The following is a 19020-nucleotide window of genomic DNA, read 5'->3' as shown; positions in this document are numbered from 1 at the left end:
CAGCCTCCTCTTCTCCAGGCTAAACAACCCCAGCTCTCTCAGCCGCTCCTCGTAACCCTTGTTCTCCAGCCCCTCACCAGCTTCGTTGCTCTTCTCTGGACACGCTCCAGAGCCCCAACATCCTTCTTGTGGTGAGGGGCCAGAACTGAACACAGGATTCGAGGTTTGATCTCACCAGTGCCGAGTCCAGGGGCAGAATGACCTGGCCCTGCTGGTCACACCGTTTCTGATAGAAGCCAAGATGCCATTGGCCTTCTTGGCCCCCCGGGCACACTGCTGGCTCATGGTCAGTCGCTGTACATCAACACCCGCAGGCCCTTCTCCTCCGGGCAGCTTTCCAGCCACTCTTCCCCCAGTCTGTAGCACTGCACGTAGAAGGCACATAATGGTTTCCAGTGTCTGACTGAAAACCTGAGGCACTTGACAGCCCAACGACTGAGCTGCTGCTCCAGGAGCAGAGTTTGACGGAGGGTTTTCCCCTCATTTTTGTTTTCCTCCTTCTATACATCTGCAGCCTCGCATTGCCCGTGTTTACAAAGCGGACGACACACCCGTGTAAGGGAGAGAGATTACTCCTCTTTTAAAAGGAAGAAGTCCCATTCAAATGTACTCAACTTTAAGGCAGAGTTTACAATTGCAAATCAAATATTAAATCCTGATCCCCCAGGGCTTAACCGTACCAGCGGGGAGCCGAAACCCCGAGCGTGCGCCGAAGGCAGAGGGCAGGGCAGGCCCACAGCTTTGCACCGCAAGCCCCGACAGAACTTATCGGGAAGCCCGTTTCCCAGACCTCATTATTTCAGGCTGCTGAAGGGCTGCCTGTGCCAGGAGAAGGTGATGTTAGATTCAACTTCTTCCCTTCATGCAGAGCTGAAAGGCAGTCGGCTACCTGATGGCTTTCCATTGCTGCTGTGGGAACAGGGACTAAAATGGTCTCGGCTGCCTTTGCTGGGATAATGGTGATGTGGGAATGTTTTTGTCTCATCTAAATGTTCATTTTAGGCCACTTGCAGCGATATTTACTATGGAACTGGTCACCAGTGAGCTCTGTCTAAAGGAGGGGATTTTTCCTGGTATATCAAACAGAGAACTTTGAGTTTCAACAAGAAACATCTGGGTGAGTCGCTGCTCTGGCTGTGATTTACCGCCAGTGTTTTTCTACTGAAAATGCAGATCAGTGTGAAATACGAGGCTGAACAACAGCTCTGAAGTTCTAAACCCTGTGGGAAGGCACCCAGTGCCCCCCGTGAGCATGCTGTCCCTGGAGATGGTGCCGTGAAGCTGAACAGATGGCTGAGGAAGGACAGTAACACATCACAAGTTCTTCAAAGGGGCAACTACCAGCTGACTGCTTCTCCGTTTGAGTTGTTAAACGTTTTTAGTAGCACTGAAGATCAAACTCTAAATTGTTCATGTATGGCACGGCCCATTCTAACCAAAATTCCGGAGTCTGCAAATATTACAACCCACTGATAAACTCCCATTAGCAAGTTTTTTCTGTTTTTAATAAATAAAGTCCCATAGAAACAGAAAGTATTTACAATTAGATCAAAATTCTGAATATAATTCACAAGAGAAAATGCTGGTTTTTGAGAAAATGTTTTCATATCCTCATAACAGTCATTTGTTCTAAATTAGTACATACCAATTGTCCATTAAATGAACATTTTTCCCTTAAGACCTATTCTTGTAGAAAAGTATTTTAGGCAAAACTTCCTTACCATGATGTAACCATTTAGAATCAGAACATTTCTGTGATTAGTAATTCACATGAAAATTAACATTTTCCATGGCTTGAGGAAAACATGATGAATAACCATCAAAATGTAAGAGAAGACAGGATGTAGGGAGAACAATATATTTTATTAGAGCAGCTTATACAGTTGAAAGAAAAGTATAGGTGTTGGGGCGTTCGGTCCCTTCACCCTAGTAAAGGGTAGCACCTGTTCCTGCAAAGCCGTCTCCTCTGTTATCCTTAGACCATTGCGCCCACCATTCCGCTGCCACGCTCAAAGCAGATGGATTGTACCCGTCTCGTTGGACTGAACGGCTTAAACGCCATCACTGCTAAACAGCTGCTTTCGAAAATGGTACCACTTGCAAGAAAGTATAATTCGCCTCTTTGAATTCATGAGGTTCTTGGTTACAGAGAGCTTTTCCCCGTAACAAATTCATGAACTGAATTTCATCGTCAGTGCATCTCTCCCTTCCCAAGCAACGTTTAACATTGCTTACAGAAGAGCAGGCCCTGGAATTCTTCTTTATTGCAGACTGATTTGGACCTCTCATTGCTAGTGAGGCTGATATAAACCTGGATTGTATAGGAAACGCAGGCTCAGGTGAATCGTTCCGGCTGTGCGTTATTATTCTAGGAATTCAGTGTTGGGGCTATGGTCCATCTCAGTGCCAGGCTTTGATGTGTCCTCCTACAGGAGCGGGGAACTCTGCAATTAGATAGAGGTTCTCCCACTACTGGCAGAGCTTCAAATGGCCAGTGTCCAGTGGAAAACAACTCAAGGGGAGAGAGAATATTTGCTTTTGGATTGTAACACCCACAAATTAGTGGATGTGTAATTCCTGTCAGAATCCGATGCTAGCACCACGTGTCTATCCCAAAATGTGACGGAAATGCACAACCTGGAGCACTAATGTGCAATGTTCCGTTTGCTTTAGGGCAATCATTTCTAAGTTACTTGAAACGATCTCACTGCAAACTCAGTGGAGACCAAAGCTGTTCGCTTTAGCCTCACACTGACTTCATCTCAGTGTGATTTTACCTGTAGGTTTTAAACCTTCCTGGTAGGCACAATGCTTCCTGCTGGCCACGGGCCCAGAGGTTATCTGACCGAAGTAGTAATAACCACTTTCACGTGCAGAAGGCATGAACTTAAGGATCACTTTAGTATTTGCCTCTATCAGCCTCTTTATTGCATAATTTGCACCAACTTTGATTTCCAAGGTCTACCCTGGGAGTAAGGCCAATTTGCACTCCCTGAAGATCCAGCCTGCTCACATACACACTTACATTACCTCTCGGTCCTCTTACGTACTGAACTTCTCTCACTAACTTTAAGGCACGATTTTTGCTACATAGATAAATTACAGACATGGTGAGGAAGCCAAGGCTATTCAATTGAGGACCCCTCCGTACTTCAATACATGTTACAATAAGTGGTTTTATTTCCAGCATTCCCTTTTTTGGTCCACCAGCGTGGAGGACAGCAGCTTCACTCTGTCAGGGGTCTCATTCACAAGCAGTAAACGTGGGCAGGCAAAGTGTGAACTTAAAAGGAGTCTCACACCAGTACTGAGGATGCCAAAGAAGACTGTGTAAGGAACTTTACATTCCGTTAAATTCATTCACTCTCTGATGCTTTGCTCCTGGTGGAAATCTGCAGTGATATTGCAGGGCAACGTATATAAGACAATTAACAATCAGCAGTGAACATCTCAAAGAGTTCTTGTTCCCAGTGATAAAGAGTGACAGCTCAGGTCAAACTAAAATAGCAGGGTTTCTATTACCGGTTCATGTTTTAAAGAATGAGTTCAAACCTTGCTTTTATTTGGGAGGAGTCACGCTATTCCAATGTTCCATGACAGATTGGACTGAATATGCTGCTTGATGATAGTTCATCAAATCATTTGGGAAGGTCTCAGGCCAAGTGGTTTGTGCAAACCTACTCCAACTACAGACTCCGGAGGGTGGCTGGAAGCTGCGTTAGCACTGGCTGAAGTGGGATGAGCCTCGTCAGCCGCAGCAGGGCATCCCCAAACACGCTGCGGCTCCACCTGCCTCAGCCTCGCAGGAGCAGCAGGAGCGACAAGACTCGGCTGCCTAAGAGCGATTCCTTAATTCATTGAAATGGCATCTAGTTGTTGGATTTGCCCACACATGATGGGCTTCACTCTTTCTTACACCGAGATGTTTTCACAGACCTCTATCAGCGTGAAATGACATTACGGGAGGCACAAACATTGCCAGACCTGGCATTTCTAACTCTTGCCTTTGAAGCTCTAATCTGTAATTCAATTTAATTGCTATTTTGCTGCTGCCTTGGGAGCACAAAATCAAACATAATGCTTAAAACGTTTGCCTAGAAATGCATAAGGAGAAAGATTTTTATTTTTAAGTTGAAAATTTAACTGCATGCTTAACCAACCTCAGTGAAGCATCAATCATACTGGAGAAGCAATTTTAAGAAATAAGGTAGTTCATAAAATTCATTCTGAAAATACTGCTCACAATTTCATGATATAGATATTTTTAATATTAAAAGTAAATTGTAAATGTGTCTTTATAAACAATATGCATAAAATAGATCTGCTATACTAAGCTCTCTCTTTTTATATGCTGTTTCACAGTAATTTCTTAGGTATGCAAAGTTTTCCCTCAAAGAAATAGTGCAATCTGAAGAACATACATTATGTCAGCGGATTAGAACTATGATGTCATTAATATAAGTCTTTATAGATTTCTTGTAGGAGTGGATGAAGACTCATATCTGTCTCCGTTTTCTTTATTATTTGCAACAGCTGCACGTGTTCCGTTACAATCTGTCTGAGGTCCGTCATTTTCTGAAGCAACTTTGCAAAGAGCTGGGATGATTCTGGGTGATTCAGCTTTAGCTGGAGCTCCAAAGCTTGCAAAAGGTTGTCTTGTATGTCTTCAATGGGCTTCACATTTAACAAACCTGGGCGATCTAGGGAGAAAAAGTGGGAGTTGTAAGTTTATGAAGAATATGGAAACACCGCTCTCATGTATTAATTGTTAAGGATTTCTTCAGTCTTTCAAGCCATTCCATCTGGCACTTCCTGAGAGCTGTGACAAGTTCTTAGTGGATTTATTTGTAAGATTTTTACTAGAATTTGCTCACAGAGGTTCTAGAACCAGTCCTGGAGACAGCTCAAACCTCCCCATGCCGCAGATCGAGGCAGGTTTAGACAACACTGCAATGCATTTTCCACAATAACCTGGGAGTGTTTATGGAAAGGCAGGACGAGATACAGGTAGGGGACAAACAGGCAGCACCAGGTAATTCACTTGCGGAAAAGCAGCAAATACCCCGAGAGATTTGCATATAGTTGCTACCATTAAATATGTTTCCTGCTAAGGTGGTTGCTAACCTATCAAAACAAGAAAAAGCCATAAATCCAACTCATAAAGTCACACTAACCTGTGAGATTCAAAACCACAGGTTTTCTTCTCCACACCCAAGCTCCAGTTGCTATTAAGAAGTCTCATGACAGCTTTTAGCACCAGCTCCTCAGCTCAGCCCCAGCTGCTTATGGCAGAGGAGGGCTGCTGGATGCAGCTTGTCCAGAAATTGCCTTCTGGGCTCATGCCAACAGTTAATTCTCCTCCACATGGAGGAATCTGGGATGGATGTTTACAACTATGCACTGTCACAGCTGTGAGAGTCCAGGATAGGCTTTGGCATAGCTTATTCTCCGGCAAGAAGCAAAATCTTTCGGTTTTAACCATTATTATCTTTCATAATAACAGCTGTTCTGTTCTTTCTGTCTGTCCCCAAATACCTTCTTAAGTGGCTGCAATTATTTAACATAATTTGTAACATTTGCTTTCTAACTTGAGGTAATAAATTATTTAATTCTACTGCCATCAAGGTTAATAAAGTTGCTTAACATTATTAAATCCTCACATATGATAATGACCACCAGTAATTCGTTACTGATAAACTACTTTATGCTGGGTAACACACCCTCGTTATCAGAATACTCCATGAAAAAACAGTCAATAATTTAAATAACATTTGCTGTGTAGCTATGAAATTAATTTCAGAGGTTGATCAATAAAAAGCAGTGCCTATAGCTGGCCTTAAATTACTTTCTTAAGGCAATATTTCCATTTCAGAAAGGGCAAAAGGTTGAGCTATATTAAAAAAAAATAGGCTGTTATTTCCTCTGATCTTAGCAAGGCTTCTGTGCGTCTAGTTCTACTAACTCAGCTGGGCTTGTGTTCTGTATCAGAAAAACGGTTCAGAGAAAACAAAGGTTTTTATAAATACCTTGGGGTTTTACTTCATGGAGAGAAAACTGTTGTGCAAACAAATGAGTGTGCACAGACCATGGACACATGTAGGTCACCAATTAGGACAGGGTAGTTAGCTCTCACAGAGGTGAGGTTTGGGGACGTTTTTTCAGAAATAGGAATAACGACAAGTTTGAACACAGAGCTCAATATTTGTTTGACAGAGGATTTACGACGTGACTGCTTTCAGTTGCAAGGGCCTGGACTCGGTGGCCCAGTTGGCCACTCTTCCCATTTGGTATTTCATGCTGACAAGCTGTGCTTGTCTTGCAGAGATCCCTCACTTAAACCACTCAACCGATAATACCATAAAATACGGGTCAGAAAGTCTGCAAGTATCCGCCAGCAGGAAATCACCTCCAAACAAACAGCCCCTTTTTATCATTTCCTCTGGTAATAGTACTGAGTCATTTTTAAAAGACAAATAGAGAATAAAAAACCTGCGGTTATTTGTTTTTAGATTCCCTAAACACATTACACGCGCTGCAGCCCCCAGCTGCTCTCTTCACATCTTTCAGTACTTGAAAGCTGTTCATAATTTGGGCTTTGAGCAGCGATAGCTTTAAATTTTACTTCTGTGTTGCAGATGAACTCTGAACCAGCTGGGTATGACTCAGTGATATAAAAAAATCAGAAAGCAGAGACTGTGGCCTCGATTTCCTCTGAGATTCATCTCCATTTGCCCCCTGCTTATTTTATGGTGGGAATTTTTAGGGTGTGAGTTTTACAGAATCAAAACCCAGTTCGAGCACTGTGCTCCCCAGCACAACTTTGAGTCCAGGGAGCAAACCCAGGAGATCAGTACTGAGACCGGAGCTTACAGAGGAACAACCCAAGCTTGGGTGCCTGGGCTTAACTGAACCTCACTGAGACTGAAGTGCTTAAAACCCTTAAGATCCTTGGAGAAACCCAATGGTTTTCCCAAAACCTAATGGTTTTATTATGACCCAGTGGAGTCAGAGTCAGAAGAGATGAATGTGACAAAAGCCAAGCAGATCGTAAGATGTTATTTTTAAATAAGCCGGTTCAAGTGAAAAGAAAATTCCCATTGGAGACAAGAGAGTTTTTATGAATGAGAACCTCAGGATATGGACATTATTTTTTGGGTGTTGACAGTTTGCTATACTTTCTCAGTAAAAAATTCTTACAGAGGAAAACACTGGTTTTGTTCTGAGAAACATATCTAAACAACAAGAAAAAGGAAATAAGAGGCAAAAGCTCTAACAGACAGGTATTATGGTGTATTTGAAGTTGATAAGATGCTCTTAAATACACATGCTCCAGAGCCATTGGGTTACTGTAACATCAGGTATTTTGTGCAGAAAGGAGCTACAGAGAGATGTGGTTAGTGGAAAAAAATACAGTGGCAACCATTACCAGTAAGCCTAGAGGAGAATCTAGATAGAGACTGGGAAGAAATAGAATGGGAGTTAACGAGCTGTGACTGTATTGGAGGCCTTCGAAAGGGCTGAGACCAAATTGCTATTTGGAAGCTCCCAGGGAGAACTGCAAGGGGAACTGCTGGGGGAAGTGGGAGACAAAAGCAAATGAGTTGTAGTGGGGCATTCTTACCGTGCAGCGAAATTTGATTACAGAAGGCCAAAGGAAAGAGAGGTGAAATGATTAAGGCGAGACAGACCTAAATGCGAAGCGGACACCACTTTTCAACCTCTCTGATAGAGCAGATTCTTGGTTTAGCTTTTTGTGCATGCTATTAGTGCCCTGCCTTTTATCTGTTCAGCCTGTACCAAGAGAGTATCCCACTTCTCCCGTGATTATTGCTTTTCTTTCGTTAGTTCTCTAGGTTTCCATTCATACTCATCTGTCTGCTCCATTTGGTTTGGAAGTTCTGCGGGAAGCTGGGCTAAGCTAAGAAAGAAAACGTTCACAGCGCCTGGTTAAGGCCCCTTAGGTTGATTGTCAGCAGTCTGATTTGGTCTTAATTCATATTCTGTACTGTCTCAGGGGAACATACATTATTTGTTTGTCTACTTACAGGTTTGGATGCTTTTCTCACATTCCTAACAATAATTACCATTATTTTTTTCTGTTCCTCACATAAGAAATAGCCACCTGCATGCCTTTACCCATACCTTTATATTTTAACATCCTTGATTAAGAGGATTCTGCGTGTAGATACACATTCCACATTCATAATATGATAGAACAGGCAAGGGTATGGCTGACTGAAGAACTGTGCGACTTCTTTTGCTGAGGCAGATGTGACTCAGCATTCTGACATTTTTCTTCTGAGACTGTCACATGCATCATAGTCACCAGGACTTTGGTTCAAAGCTCACAGCAATTATCTGCAGGTCTTGCTCCAGTTTAGAAACACTGCTTTGTTCTATCAGGTTTGCTACAGCAGGATTTGTGTGGCAGTCAAATATGAACTATTTCTTGGTATCATTCAGTGATAAAACTTCTAATGTTGCTGAGCTCAGATTGTAGCAAAAGTATTGAATTTAGTGTTTGAAGAAGCAGCAGTGATTCACTCAAAATCTACTGTAAAGAAAAGCCTCAGTAAGGGAATGCAGCAACATTTCGTAGTTCAAATACTGATCCGACTTCCTGCTGACTAGCAGACTCTGTGTCTTTGCAGATATACTCTGCTATGACTCCCAAACACCACTGTATCGTAAACACTGCAGAAGATGACATACAAAAATTCAAGTCCATCCATGATACGTAAATATGCTACCAAATTACCTTTTGAGCTTTTTTCTTTTACTTAACATCACCCTGCTTGAGCAAGTTTGCACTGTTTATAAATGTAGATCATCCCTCTACGGCTTGGACGATTATCTTTCCTGCCCAAACACAGACATCCCACTTGTTCTCCTTAAACCTTCTCATGACAGACTTCATTTTCAGCTCAGCTATATATCATATTTTTAAGACGCTTCCAGTTCTTTGCCATATACATCACGGCACTCACAGGAGGCTGAGGATATGCCTCAGTGGCACAGCGGAATGCCACAGGGAGGAGGAAGATCTCCTTTAAGAGCACTTTCCAAAATCTCATTGTACTAAAGTGTAGTTTTCAAAGATACCATAAGTAAAAGAATGTTGTAATGAGAGTTTGGCACTGCTGCTAATGGCATGAAGCATTTCTTCTGTAAAAAACAGGTAGCACAGTCTCTCTGTCGCTTCGGCAGTAAATTCAGAATACTCGAATCCGTTTGCCATTTACAGGATTGCTTTAAAAGCACAATATACCAACACTAGGAACAACGCTTCAGCTTTGGAATAGTGAGTCCTGAGTAACCTTTGCAATCACTGAGACAGAGTGAGGCTGCACTGAGCAGCTCAGAAACGATAAAATGATCAACTGTGGAAGTGGGAGTAACTTTCATTTTGTTGCTATTACAGCTAATTTGTCAGCTTCTTATTACTGTTATGTGGGCACTTTGCCTTTTTACAGATAACACAAAAGCAACTGATTCAGTATGAAAAGGCTGAACTGTTTTATAGGGTTCGTGGCACATTCCAAACACTTACTACACAATGAAAAGCTTTCTACATGTAATGTTCCAGCTGGAATTATCTTTCTCTTTCCTTTCTCTCTTCTTCTTTTTAGAGCTGCATAAGACACAGCACTCATGGAGCCAGAAGAACTGTAACAACATAATTCCACTAGGCAATGACAGATTCACTTAGAATTAGAGTGCTTGGCTAGGATCTTTTTTTGGTTTCACAAACTGGTTTTCTTCTTAAGATATTTGTACACAGGATTTCTTGAAGTGACTTAAACATTACAGTATCCCTGCAGCTAGTGAAGGCCTTGAGGGAATACGTACTGGTTTTGAAATCCTGTTTTCAATGAAATCATCCTGGTTTGCTATCCTTATAGTTCTTACAGAAATTAAGAACATAGGTCTTACAGAACCAAGAGCATCAGGATATCAGTTCCATTCACCATAAGTTATTACAGTCCCACAGGATGCACGCAGTTCAATATGTATCGTATCTGACTGACAAGTTCATGATAAAAGCAAAGCTTAATTGTTTCCAAAATATTAACTCAGATTTTATAAATAACTCTTCCACTTTTTTGGAAAAAAATAAAGATTCCTGAATAAAGATACCGAGAACCCTTTGTTATCAAGAGATTAAAGGATTTTTCTAGATAGGACTGATTAATATTTACATGGATTTATATGGATCTGCTTCAGAGTTACTGAAAAACTAACTATCAACATTCAGCTAGTTCTCTACAGATCTCTGTTTACAAATCATTCTTAAAAAAAGACTTGTCAATAACTCCGGTTCAGTGCAGTCAATTTGTTTTCTGTGGATCATCGTCCTCCTGAGATCTAAAATGTCAGATTGGTTACATCATACCTATTTCCTCTAATATAAACCAAGCACCACTGAAGCATAGCAGGCCTGGCTTTGCAGACAGCGAGCTCCCTTTTTATCGGTTACGACTGGATTTTGAGAGGCCTGTTTCTCATCCGTCCAATTTCATTACATTAGAAAATGCAAAATATTGGCATGTTTTGTGCAATGCCCTAACAGCCATGTATAATTTCTCCTCCCTCATCAAAGCCAACCAAAAACACACCAGTAACATATTTTCCCTTCCCGAATTAATTCAAGAGTCCTCAGGGATGATTGTGTTCAAAGGTTTGCACGAGAAAATGTCTTCTGGGAACTGTGCTTGTTTGAAGTGGATTTAGTTGGTCTAATAAACCGTATTGTAATACCACATTTGTAGTGAATGAAACACAATGCCTGGAGTAATTGTACATGATTTTAAATGAAGCTGTATGTAATAATGCACTCTCAACAGAATGTTTTTGGAACAATAGCGTGTAGTTGTTGTGTTTGATTGCTTAAACATAATTTAATAACAAAATACTCGGCATTGCTCTGTGGAGGATCTGAATTCAGACCATTCAGCACATTCCTCCCATTGATATCTGCAGTACCATTCTCAGCCAAAACACACACAAATCAGTGGGGTAACATTATCTTTGTGCAACATCCACAACTGGATGTGAAGAGACAAAGTAAAAGACCTTCAATCTGATCTGATCTGAAATCTGGTATCTGAGAGTCTCAGTGGAAAGGTTTCAAAGTGCACTAATTCTGGGTAGCAGTTGCTAATTCACAAAATACAACAGCTACACCACCTCACCATCAGGTAGAATGTACTGACTGGCTTCAAAAAAGCTGAAATTTTACTGTCTTTCATAATGGAGTGTTAGAACATGTGTAGTCTGATACCTGTGCTTTCAGATTCATGCTTTGCTCATAGCGTAATGCAAAAGCATTAATACAAACAGAACAGATTAGTAAATCTGAACAGAGCAGACACGTAATGCCTATTTTTCTCAGGCATTAGGAGACCATTGCCTTGCCAAGAAATGCATTATCCCCACCTCACCCCCCACCTTTAAAGGCAAAGAAAACATTGCAGAAAATGAAAAAACAAGAATAAAAATAATAAAAAAAAACCACTGTAAAGTCCTGCAAGCCAAACGCCACATGTATTCTGAAATCATTATGGAGTCAAAGCTATTTGGGTACAATTAACAAAGTCACACAAACTAACTGCAGGTTTAAAACATCCTCATGCAGAATTTTAACTTTTAGAAGCTCTCGCCAGTGAAATTCCACCCTTCCCGTTTTCAAAAGAGAGTCCTGATTTTGTTTTCTAATAACTGTACGGCTGATTCAACAGGCATTTCCAGCTCCATCATTAATATCAGGTCATTTACATTTTCAGTTTCTGGCTGAAACCGAAATAAAGGCAAACAACATCAAGAAAGGTGAAAACTAATGAAACAACTACATTTAAATGAGCTCACTCCCACCCAACAGTGCTGAGCCCTTTCCTGTTTAGACAAGAGTTAAAAGTGTCAATTCTATTATATACGGTATAGTAAATAAGACAGCACTTACCTCCACTTAGGATAATGACAGCTATAAATATTGCCAGGTCACTGTCATCTAATTCCAGTGCATTGAACTTCACAGCAAACTCAAACTTGGGCTCCATAAAGTCACAAAAAGGTTTTCTCAGGCTCTTCAGAAACTCTCGTGTCATGAATCCCTGTCCATCAGAAATAAGAACTCCGTCTTTATTCATCAGAGAAGCCAGGAGAGTGTATATGATCTCATGGACCCCGTATTTCAGGAGAGTTACTTGATCATTCAGGTCAAGATTCACAAAACCTGGAATGTTCTTGGCAAATTCTGTGATCTCCTGCACTGCCTCCACCGAGCGAAACTGGCATCGCTGGAAAATGCGAATTGCTACCTCTTTGTTCTCCTCCTGCAGTGGTGACACATGCTTGCACTTGATCTGATCTTCTCCCATCATTAAAGAGTTCATGTCATAAATAACAAATGGCTGCAAATAAAAGGAAAAGGCATTTTACTTTCAAATGGCCTTTCTATGAACATTTGACTCCCGAGAAACTGAAGTAACATCCAGAGGTGGAACTCATCAGAAAACACATGGAGATCTATGAGGAATATGTCAAGGGTAGTTGCCTCAAGAGAGTTAAATCTTTATCAATCTATTAAATCAAATATCCTCACAGTGGGAAAATGATTTACAGAAAAGGACAAGCAGTTCCTAGGGCCTTCTCACATATTCTGAGAGACGCATTTTAACATAGGGCATTGGCTGATACTTTTTTTAATAATTAGGGGAGGCAAGGAACATAATTTTAAAATATCCATGATTTTTATATTTTTTGTTTGGTTTGTGTTTTTGGTTGTCATTTTTTTTTGTTTTACAGAAGTTCTGTAATACCAGAATTCAACGTTTGCAATGCTTATTAACAAAAGATTAAACTGTCAGTCCTTCTCCCTGAATTTTACTGGCTTCTGTAAAACAGAATCTGTTAAGTACAGTGACATGTTTGCACTCCTGATGATAGTCTTTTTTTTTGTAGAAAAACAGAGTATATTCCCATTTTGATTACTGTCATGTTCTTTTCTAGTTCTGTATTTCCAGAACATGCGGCAAGTAATATCAACTTCATGGTACTGATTATCTGATAAATTTAGCCTTTTTGCTCTTAATTCCCTCAAAAAAATCAAAGTTAGAATCTATTTAAACTTATCAACTTGTCAATGGGAAAGAAAACACAAATAGCATGATACAAACTACAGCAGAACAATTCAGAAAACAAGAATGAGTCTGACTGGGAAATAAACTCAACTGGAATAAATCAATTTTGAAAGCAGATTAGAAAAACTACTGCCAGGAAAACTTGCGTTAGGATCTGGAACCAATCTCACAAATTATTCAGAATGCGCAGAAGAAGCTCCTGGTTTTAAACAAGTGGGTAAGTGAGAATTTCTTGAATTTGCCTGAAGAATCTTGTCCTTAGAGGATAAAGGACTACTTAGGTCACTGCAGAACTGAACAAATAGCCACTGATATTAATAGCTTTGTTAACATACTTGACTGATTAATTAAAATACAAGGATTCGTACACCAGCAGCCAGACTAGAGGAACTCGTTTTTTCATTTAAGCTCCTTTAGGATTATGGATTCTAATGCTCACTCCCATGGTTTTACGTTCAGTAGATGCTGCAAAACAGATTCAAAACCACCCCAAGCTTTCCTATCCTTAGTCAGCAGTTCTCTCCCACAGAACCAGAAAGTTCCTGAAACCCTGTTCCTATTTGATTCAATGAGGTTTGAAGTCTACTCAGTACTAAATTATCATGGAATTTTTAATACTGAATACAGCTACTTCCTTTAGAGCCTGAAGAGGACATTGCCCACCCACCAGCTCGAGGTCCCATCTCCCATGGTTCTGCAGATGGAGGCTGGGAAGGTGTTCGGCCATCTGTTCCAGGCTAAGCCAGACACGAAGCTCCAACCCGCAATCACTAAGGAGAGGTGGGAGCTGACAGCTTTGTATTTAACTGATACAGCTGCTTGGAAAAGAGAGGTCTATCTGCAAACTGAAACAATAGTATCTGCCTAAGAGAATTTCATCTTTCAAAATGGTTTTGTTAAATCGATATCTTCTGCTTTCAAGAGCAGTCAAAGTAGTGCTGTCGCCCTCGCAGTGACCACAGGTAAACACAGCTTCAGATCATGAGATTCAGTTAAACAGAGTGAGGTATCTCACTGGATTGCCACTTGCAGTAAGATTTCAGTGTGAAAATGAAAGAACCAACACACCAGACTGAGAAGGGCCAGGAGGATAAAGTATTTTTCAAGATGCAATGCTATTCTGGCAGCGGAAAAAGCATTTTATACATAGCTGTATGTATGCATATGCGTGCATAGGTGAAATAGTGGAATAACAAGACTGTAGAGGAGGCTTTTAAAATGCGTGTTTTAGTACTAGTAGGTCATTACTTATTTTCCTTCTAGAACATTTAAAGGGAGAGCACCAAGTACACGAAAAAGTCATTGATTCGGTGCATGTACATGTGCTTTAGAAAGATTATATTATGCCCCTGTCCTACTGATGTTAGAAGATGAAAATCAAGGAAGAGTTCAAAATAGCTGAAGAAATTTTTAATACAAAGATTCAGATGAACTTTGTGAGTAGGATTTTACGTCAAATGAGCACTGCAGGTCCCAGAAAAGGATGAGTTAGTAATTTTAGTCTTGACGCGCTCACTTAGCCCATCCAATCACTTTTGGTTAATGCTGATGATACAGCAATCAGAAAATGACATAGATTTAAACTCTGCCCACAGCAAACAGCTCGATGTCCCAGAGCACAAAGTCCGTTACAGCTCAATTAACATAAAAGTTGTGACCATTAAATACCGAGGGTCACTTTCAGTGTTATTTAAGAAGGTTTGAACATTTGCTGCAACAAAAAAGCTCAGTTCTAGGTCTCTGTTGTTTTATTGCTATATTCTAACCTGGCAAAGTTCTACATCTGTCAATCAAAAAGCAGAACATCGCCGATGGCATGCGATATATTTTCTGCAGCATCATTGTAACTTTCAGATAGGACCAAGCTGTGTACTCCCGCTGACGGTTTTGAGATGAAGACCAGTAAACAAATATATAATTACACTCCTCAATTCTGTTTCCCAACACAGGTATGTGGTCATTAAAAACACACTTAAAATCCCTACACTGCTGTACTAATTCTCTCCCAGTAATCTGTGTTCTGATTGAGGGAACAGCAGAAGGACTTGCAAAAAGCAGTGACCCCCAAGTGGACTCAGTGTATTAGCTTTCTGCAGAGTAAATGAACTGCACAAGTTCAAACTCAATATCCTCCATGATGAAAAGTTATTCAAATTGTAGGAGTCCACCGTATCTGAACATCTCATGTGAGGCTACAACCAAATTAGGGACAATATTTAAATTATGACTTTAACTGCCTTTAAAGAAAGCAAGCCTAAAATACTTTTAAATTATTTTGTGCATTTGAAATTATTAAAGAAAACAAAATACAGCGTTTGTTGTACTTGTGACAATAAAATTTCTGCTGATGATTCCAGAAAATATAACAAACTAAGTTAGAGGTTTTGGAAAACTATTTTGCTCTTTAGTTATTAAAATAGTGACAAATTTTAAAACCTCCCATAGTTATCAGATCTTATTTATCCCCCTCCTCACTGATACAGAAGCCTGTTATGTACTGCCAAGGAAGCTTCCAAAGCAATCCACAAATACACATATCTCTATTCCTTAAAGATTTTTCTCTATGTTCTCCTAAAGTTCAAATTGCGCCAACTCAGGCTACGGATCTGATCCAAGATAGCCCAGTTAAATGCAGAAAGTCATTAGAGCATCAGAAGAATAAGCACCATAGAATCATAGAATCGTTTGGGTTGAAAGGGGCCATAGTTAAGGCTAGCAAGGATGCCGTTACGTAAAATCATTTGACACATATGAGAAAGACTGTTCCTTTGGGTTCAGGGAGTACTGACGATATTCTAGGATACCGATGCTTCAACAGTATAGCAACCAATTCCTGACAGCTAGATAGCCACCTTAAACAGATAGTGTGGAAGATAACCTTTGGTGAAGGAGAAGGAAAACGGGAAGAGTGGATCAGAGAATACAAAAAGGTTAAGATGACCTTCAAATTCTTGTACGGGTTTCAAGTATTTTATTAGGTGAACTTGGAGTTTTTTCAAATACTGTTTACTTATCCTATCTCAAAACATTTCCTGTGTTTCAGAGACAGCTTGAAATATGTAACTGCCAACAGCAAAGTTGCTCTTTTTTTTTTAGAGATGTGTTGTCATTGTGGTAAATCATCTACTCAAAAGAAAGAAAAAAAAAAACAGAGAGAACTAACTGATTTGTCTGTTGTCTTTCCTGTCAAGATCGCCCTCGCCTTGGCTTTGGTCAGAGGGAAGGACTTTATGTATGAGTCATATAAATGCTTGGCAAGTGCTCGTAGATCAGCAGATTCAGGGTTTAACTGGTCGATGTCGCTGGAAATCTCTGCCAAGAGCTTCTCCTTCTCCGCTTGTGGCATTCGCCCAAACCTGATGGCTGAAGAAGATGACAAGCAATTACTATAGCTATAGTTGTACCTAGAAAAGCATATTTGAATAGCTTTTTGTGTCACCTTTTGTTATGAGCTCCTGAAGTTCTTATTAACACGGTACTTAGGCAAGTAAGAAAAGGATTATTTTCTCCAATAATATAGGCAAAACAGCTGAAGTGCTTCAAAGAAATGTAAACAAACAAATCTCAAAGAGGAAATCATCCGTGCGCCCATACAGTAAGATTACAAGATCTCACTTGGAAATGCAAACCTATTGTCAGCTCACCTGACAGAGTTCACAGAAAACCACTGATCCGACCTCCAATCTAAATAAAATGTAAAGAATCTCTAAGATATTAAAATTCTGTTGGCTTAGGGTAGGAACCACCTCTCAGCCACATATTGTTTTGGGCAAATCACCATATGGATCTCAGATTCTTCATTTGTTTAGAAACAAAACACTCGCATGCCTTGCAGGAATAAATTCCTACAGAGTGCAGCAGAACTTAAGGCGGCAAGTGCTATAAAATGTTAGCAAAAGAATTAAGGAATGAGCAAGAAGGCTGTGCAGGGAATAAAAAAGCCAGAAAAGGCTGAGCTCTTCATAGTAACTCTATGTGCATGCAGTACAGAAAGACTAGAACAAGGTTTTACCGAGCCGTGTGATTGCAGAACTGCTCAGTACCAGCGTAAAGCAGCTCTACGCCTTGGATTTTTACACCTGTGCGCTTACTGTCCAAGACATTCGTTATTCACGTGGGGACTGACGTGGAAAATATTTCAAATGAGCCATCAAGATTATCATGGGATATTTCAGTAAACAGAATTTATTTTATTTTATGAAAACAAAACAGAACAAAAGAGCATCAAAACAAACAACTGGAGCAAGAAATAAAGACTTGCATTTTGGCCTTAGCAGGAAATAGAAACCCTATAACTATTTTTTAAGCCATTAGTGACTTCACTGGATAAAATAAAAGTGCTGTTAAGATCATACATGTGAATGACTACACTAAGGACGTTTCTTCTGGAAACGACCAACCACTTTTGCCTTGGAGTTTGCTCACAGTGTTCTGACGGACAAAAATGACACATTTTTTAAGAACAAATAATTGTGCTGGAAAACACGAAAGCCGTCATTTGACATATATTACATTTCTTGATTGTTTCTCTTACTTTGTGGCTGTAGAAACAAGGTTGTTTATTTTTAATACTGTATTACATTTCTTTTTCAGCAAACTTAGTCTCTGAATGATGCGTGCTGAATATTTCATATTCGCTTGGGTATTCTTAGAGTTGACATATCAGAACTAGTTCAATAGGTACAAATGAACATATGCTATTATTTTCCCTCCAGACAGAGTCTGTTGCTTATAATTTTTTCATACGGGCAGTTCTGAATAATTGCTAGCTGGCATTTGGATCTTGTACCACAGCACATAGATTTTCTTCTCTCGCATGGAAAACACCAGGTATACTTAATCAGCTACTAACGAGTTTCCAGAAAGACATCTCTGCCCTCCTTCCTTCAGAGAGCCAAATATTGAAAGGAAGATTATTGACTTCATGTTTGGTGACGAAGTATAATGGCTGAGAGATTGACACCATGTGGTAAAGCAGTAATGTCACTGGACGACCACACACTAATGTTCCTGATGTGTAATAAATAGATATCAAAGAAAAGGAGAGTGAATATTTGAACTTAGTGTAACCTAATTAAAAAAACCCAACTGCCTAACTACAGTGGAATTAACTCAGCTACACATGCTTCAAGGAACACTCTGAATAAAGACTATTGTGCTATTTTAATTTTGCAGTTAGAATGGATTCTCTCACTATTAAAAATTCTCACTTGTAGTTAAATAACACCCCCATGTATAGATGTTGATAACATTAAACCCATATTACTAATATCTGCCTTTTGGACATTCTGGAAGTTCTAAAATGAATGAAGTATAAGTATTTAATGAAATAAATAGAGGGGAAACTCACTGAGAATATTGTATAACATCTACAGATTTTTTTTCCTGATACTTTAAGGACTGATTCAATAAATACAGTCATACTGTTGTCAATATAATAGAGGTAAAATATGTTATTACAAATGTATTGTAAGACATTGTTATAGAGACAGCATGCATAACTAAAATGTGGGGTCAAGAAGGTGTTAAAATAATAATATTGTAATAAAGGTGTTAAATTAAAAGTTCCCGTTGAACAGTACAGCTACATATTTGTTACATTTCTATATTCATTGAAAGCTGCTATGCTTTTACTAAACCTGTTTTCAGATTTAATATTAATTTAATACTAAATATGCGACATTCATAGGATTATGTTTCATGATTAATCTGCCCACTTTTCAAATGTGCATTTTGCAATAATCCATCTTATGAAGAAAATTTTGTTATGCTTCAACACTTCTGACAGGGTTCCTGCCAACAATTTCAACTCCTCCCCATCATCTCTTTTTTGAGGACGAATTTGCAAGCTGGAGCCCTAAGTGAAGCCTAGCAAGGCTTC

At 39.8% G+C, this 19020-nt stretch overlaps 1 protein-coding gene across 1 annotated transcript in view; it reads right to left on the bottom strand.

Moving 5' to 3' along the window:
• Positions 1-1503: 1503 nt before the first annotated feature.
• The window catches only part of PPARG (peroxisome proliferator activated receptor gamma), a 61349-nt gene continuing 43832 nt past the window's right edge, over positions 1504-19020 (bottom strand). The window contains exons 5-7 of the mRNA XM_054076893.1: positions 16303-16502; positions 11960-12410; positions 1504-4700 (exon numbers count right to left, since the gene is read on the bottom strand). Coding sequence (XP_053932868.1) covers positions 4453-4700; positions 11960-12410; positions 16303-16502 — 899 coding nt within the window. The 3' untranslated portion in view covers positions 1504-4452. The remainder of the gene's footprint in view (positions 4701-11959; positions 12411-16302; positions 16503-19020) is intronic.

This window comes from Cuculus canorus, chromosome 11 (genome assembly GCF_017976375.1).
Source record: "Cuculus canorus isolate bCucCan1 chromosome 11, bCucCan1.pri, whole genome shotgun sequence".
In the NCBI taxonomy this organism is placed as follows: Eukaryota; Metazoa; Chordata; class Aves; order Cuculiformes; family Cuculidae; genus Cuculus; species Cuculus canorus.
This window is presented reverse-complemented; position numbering and strand designations above follow the sequence as displayed.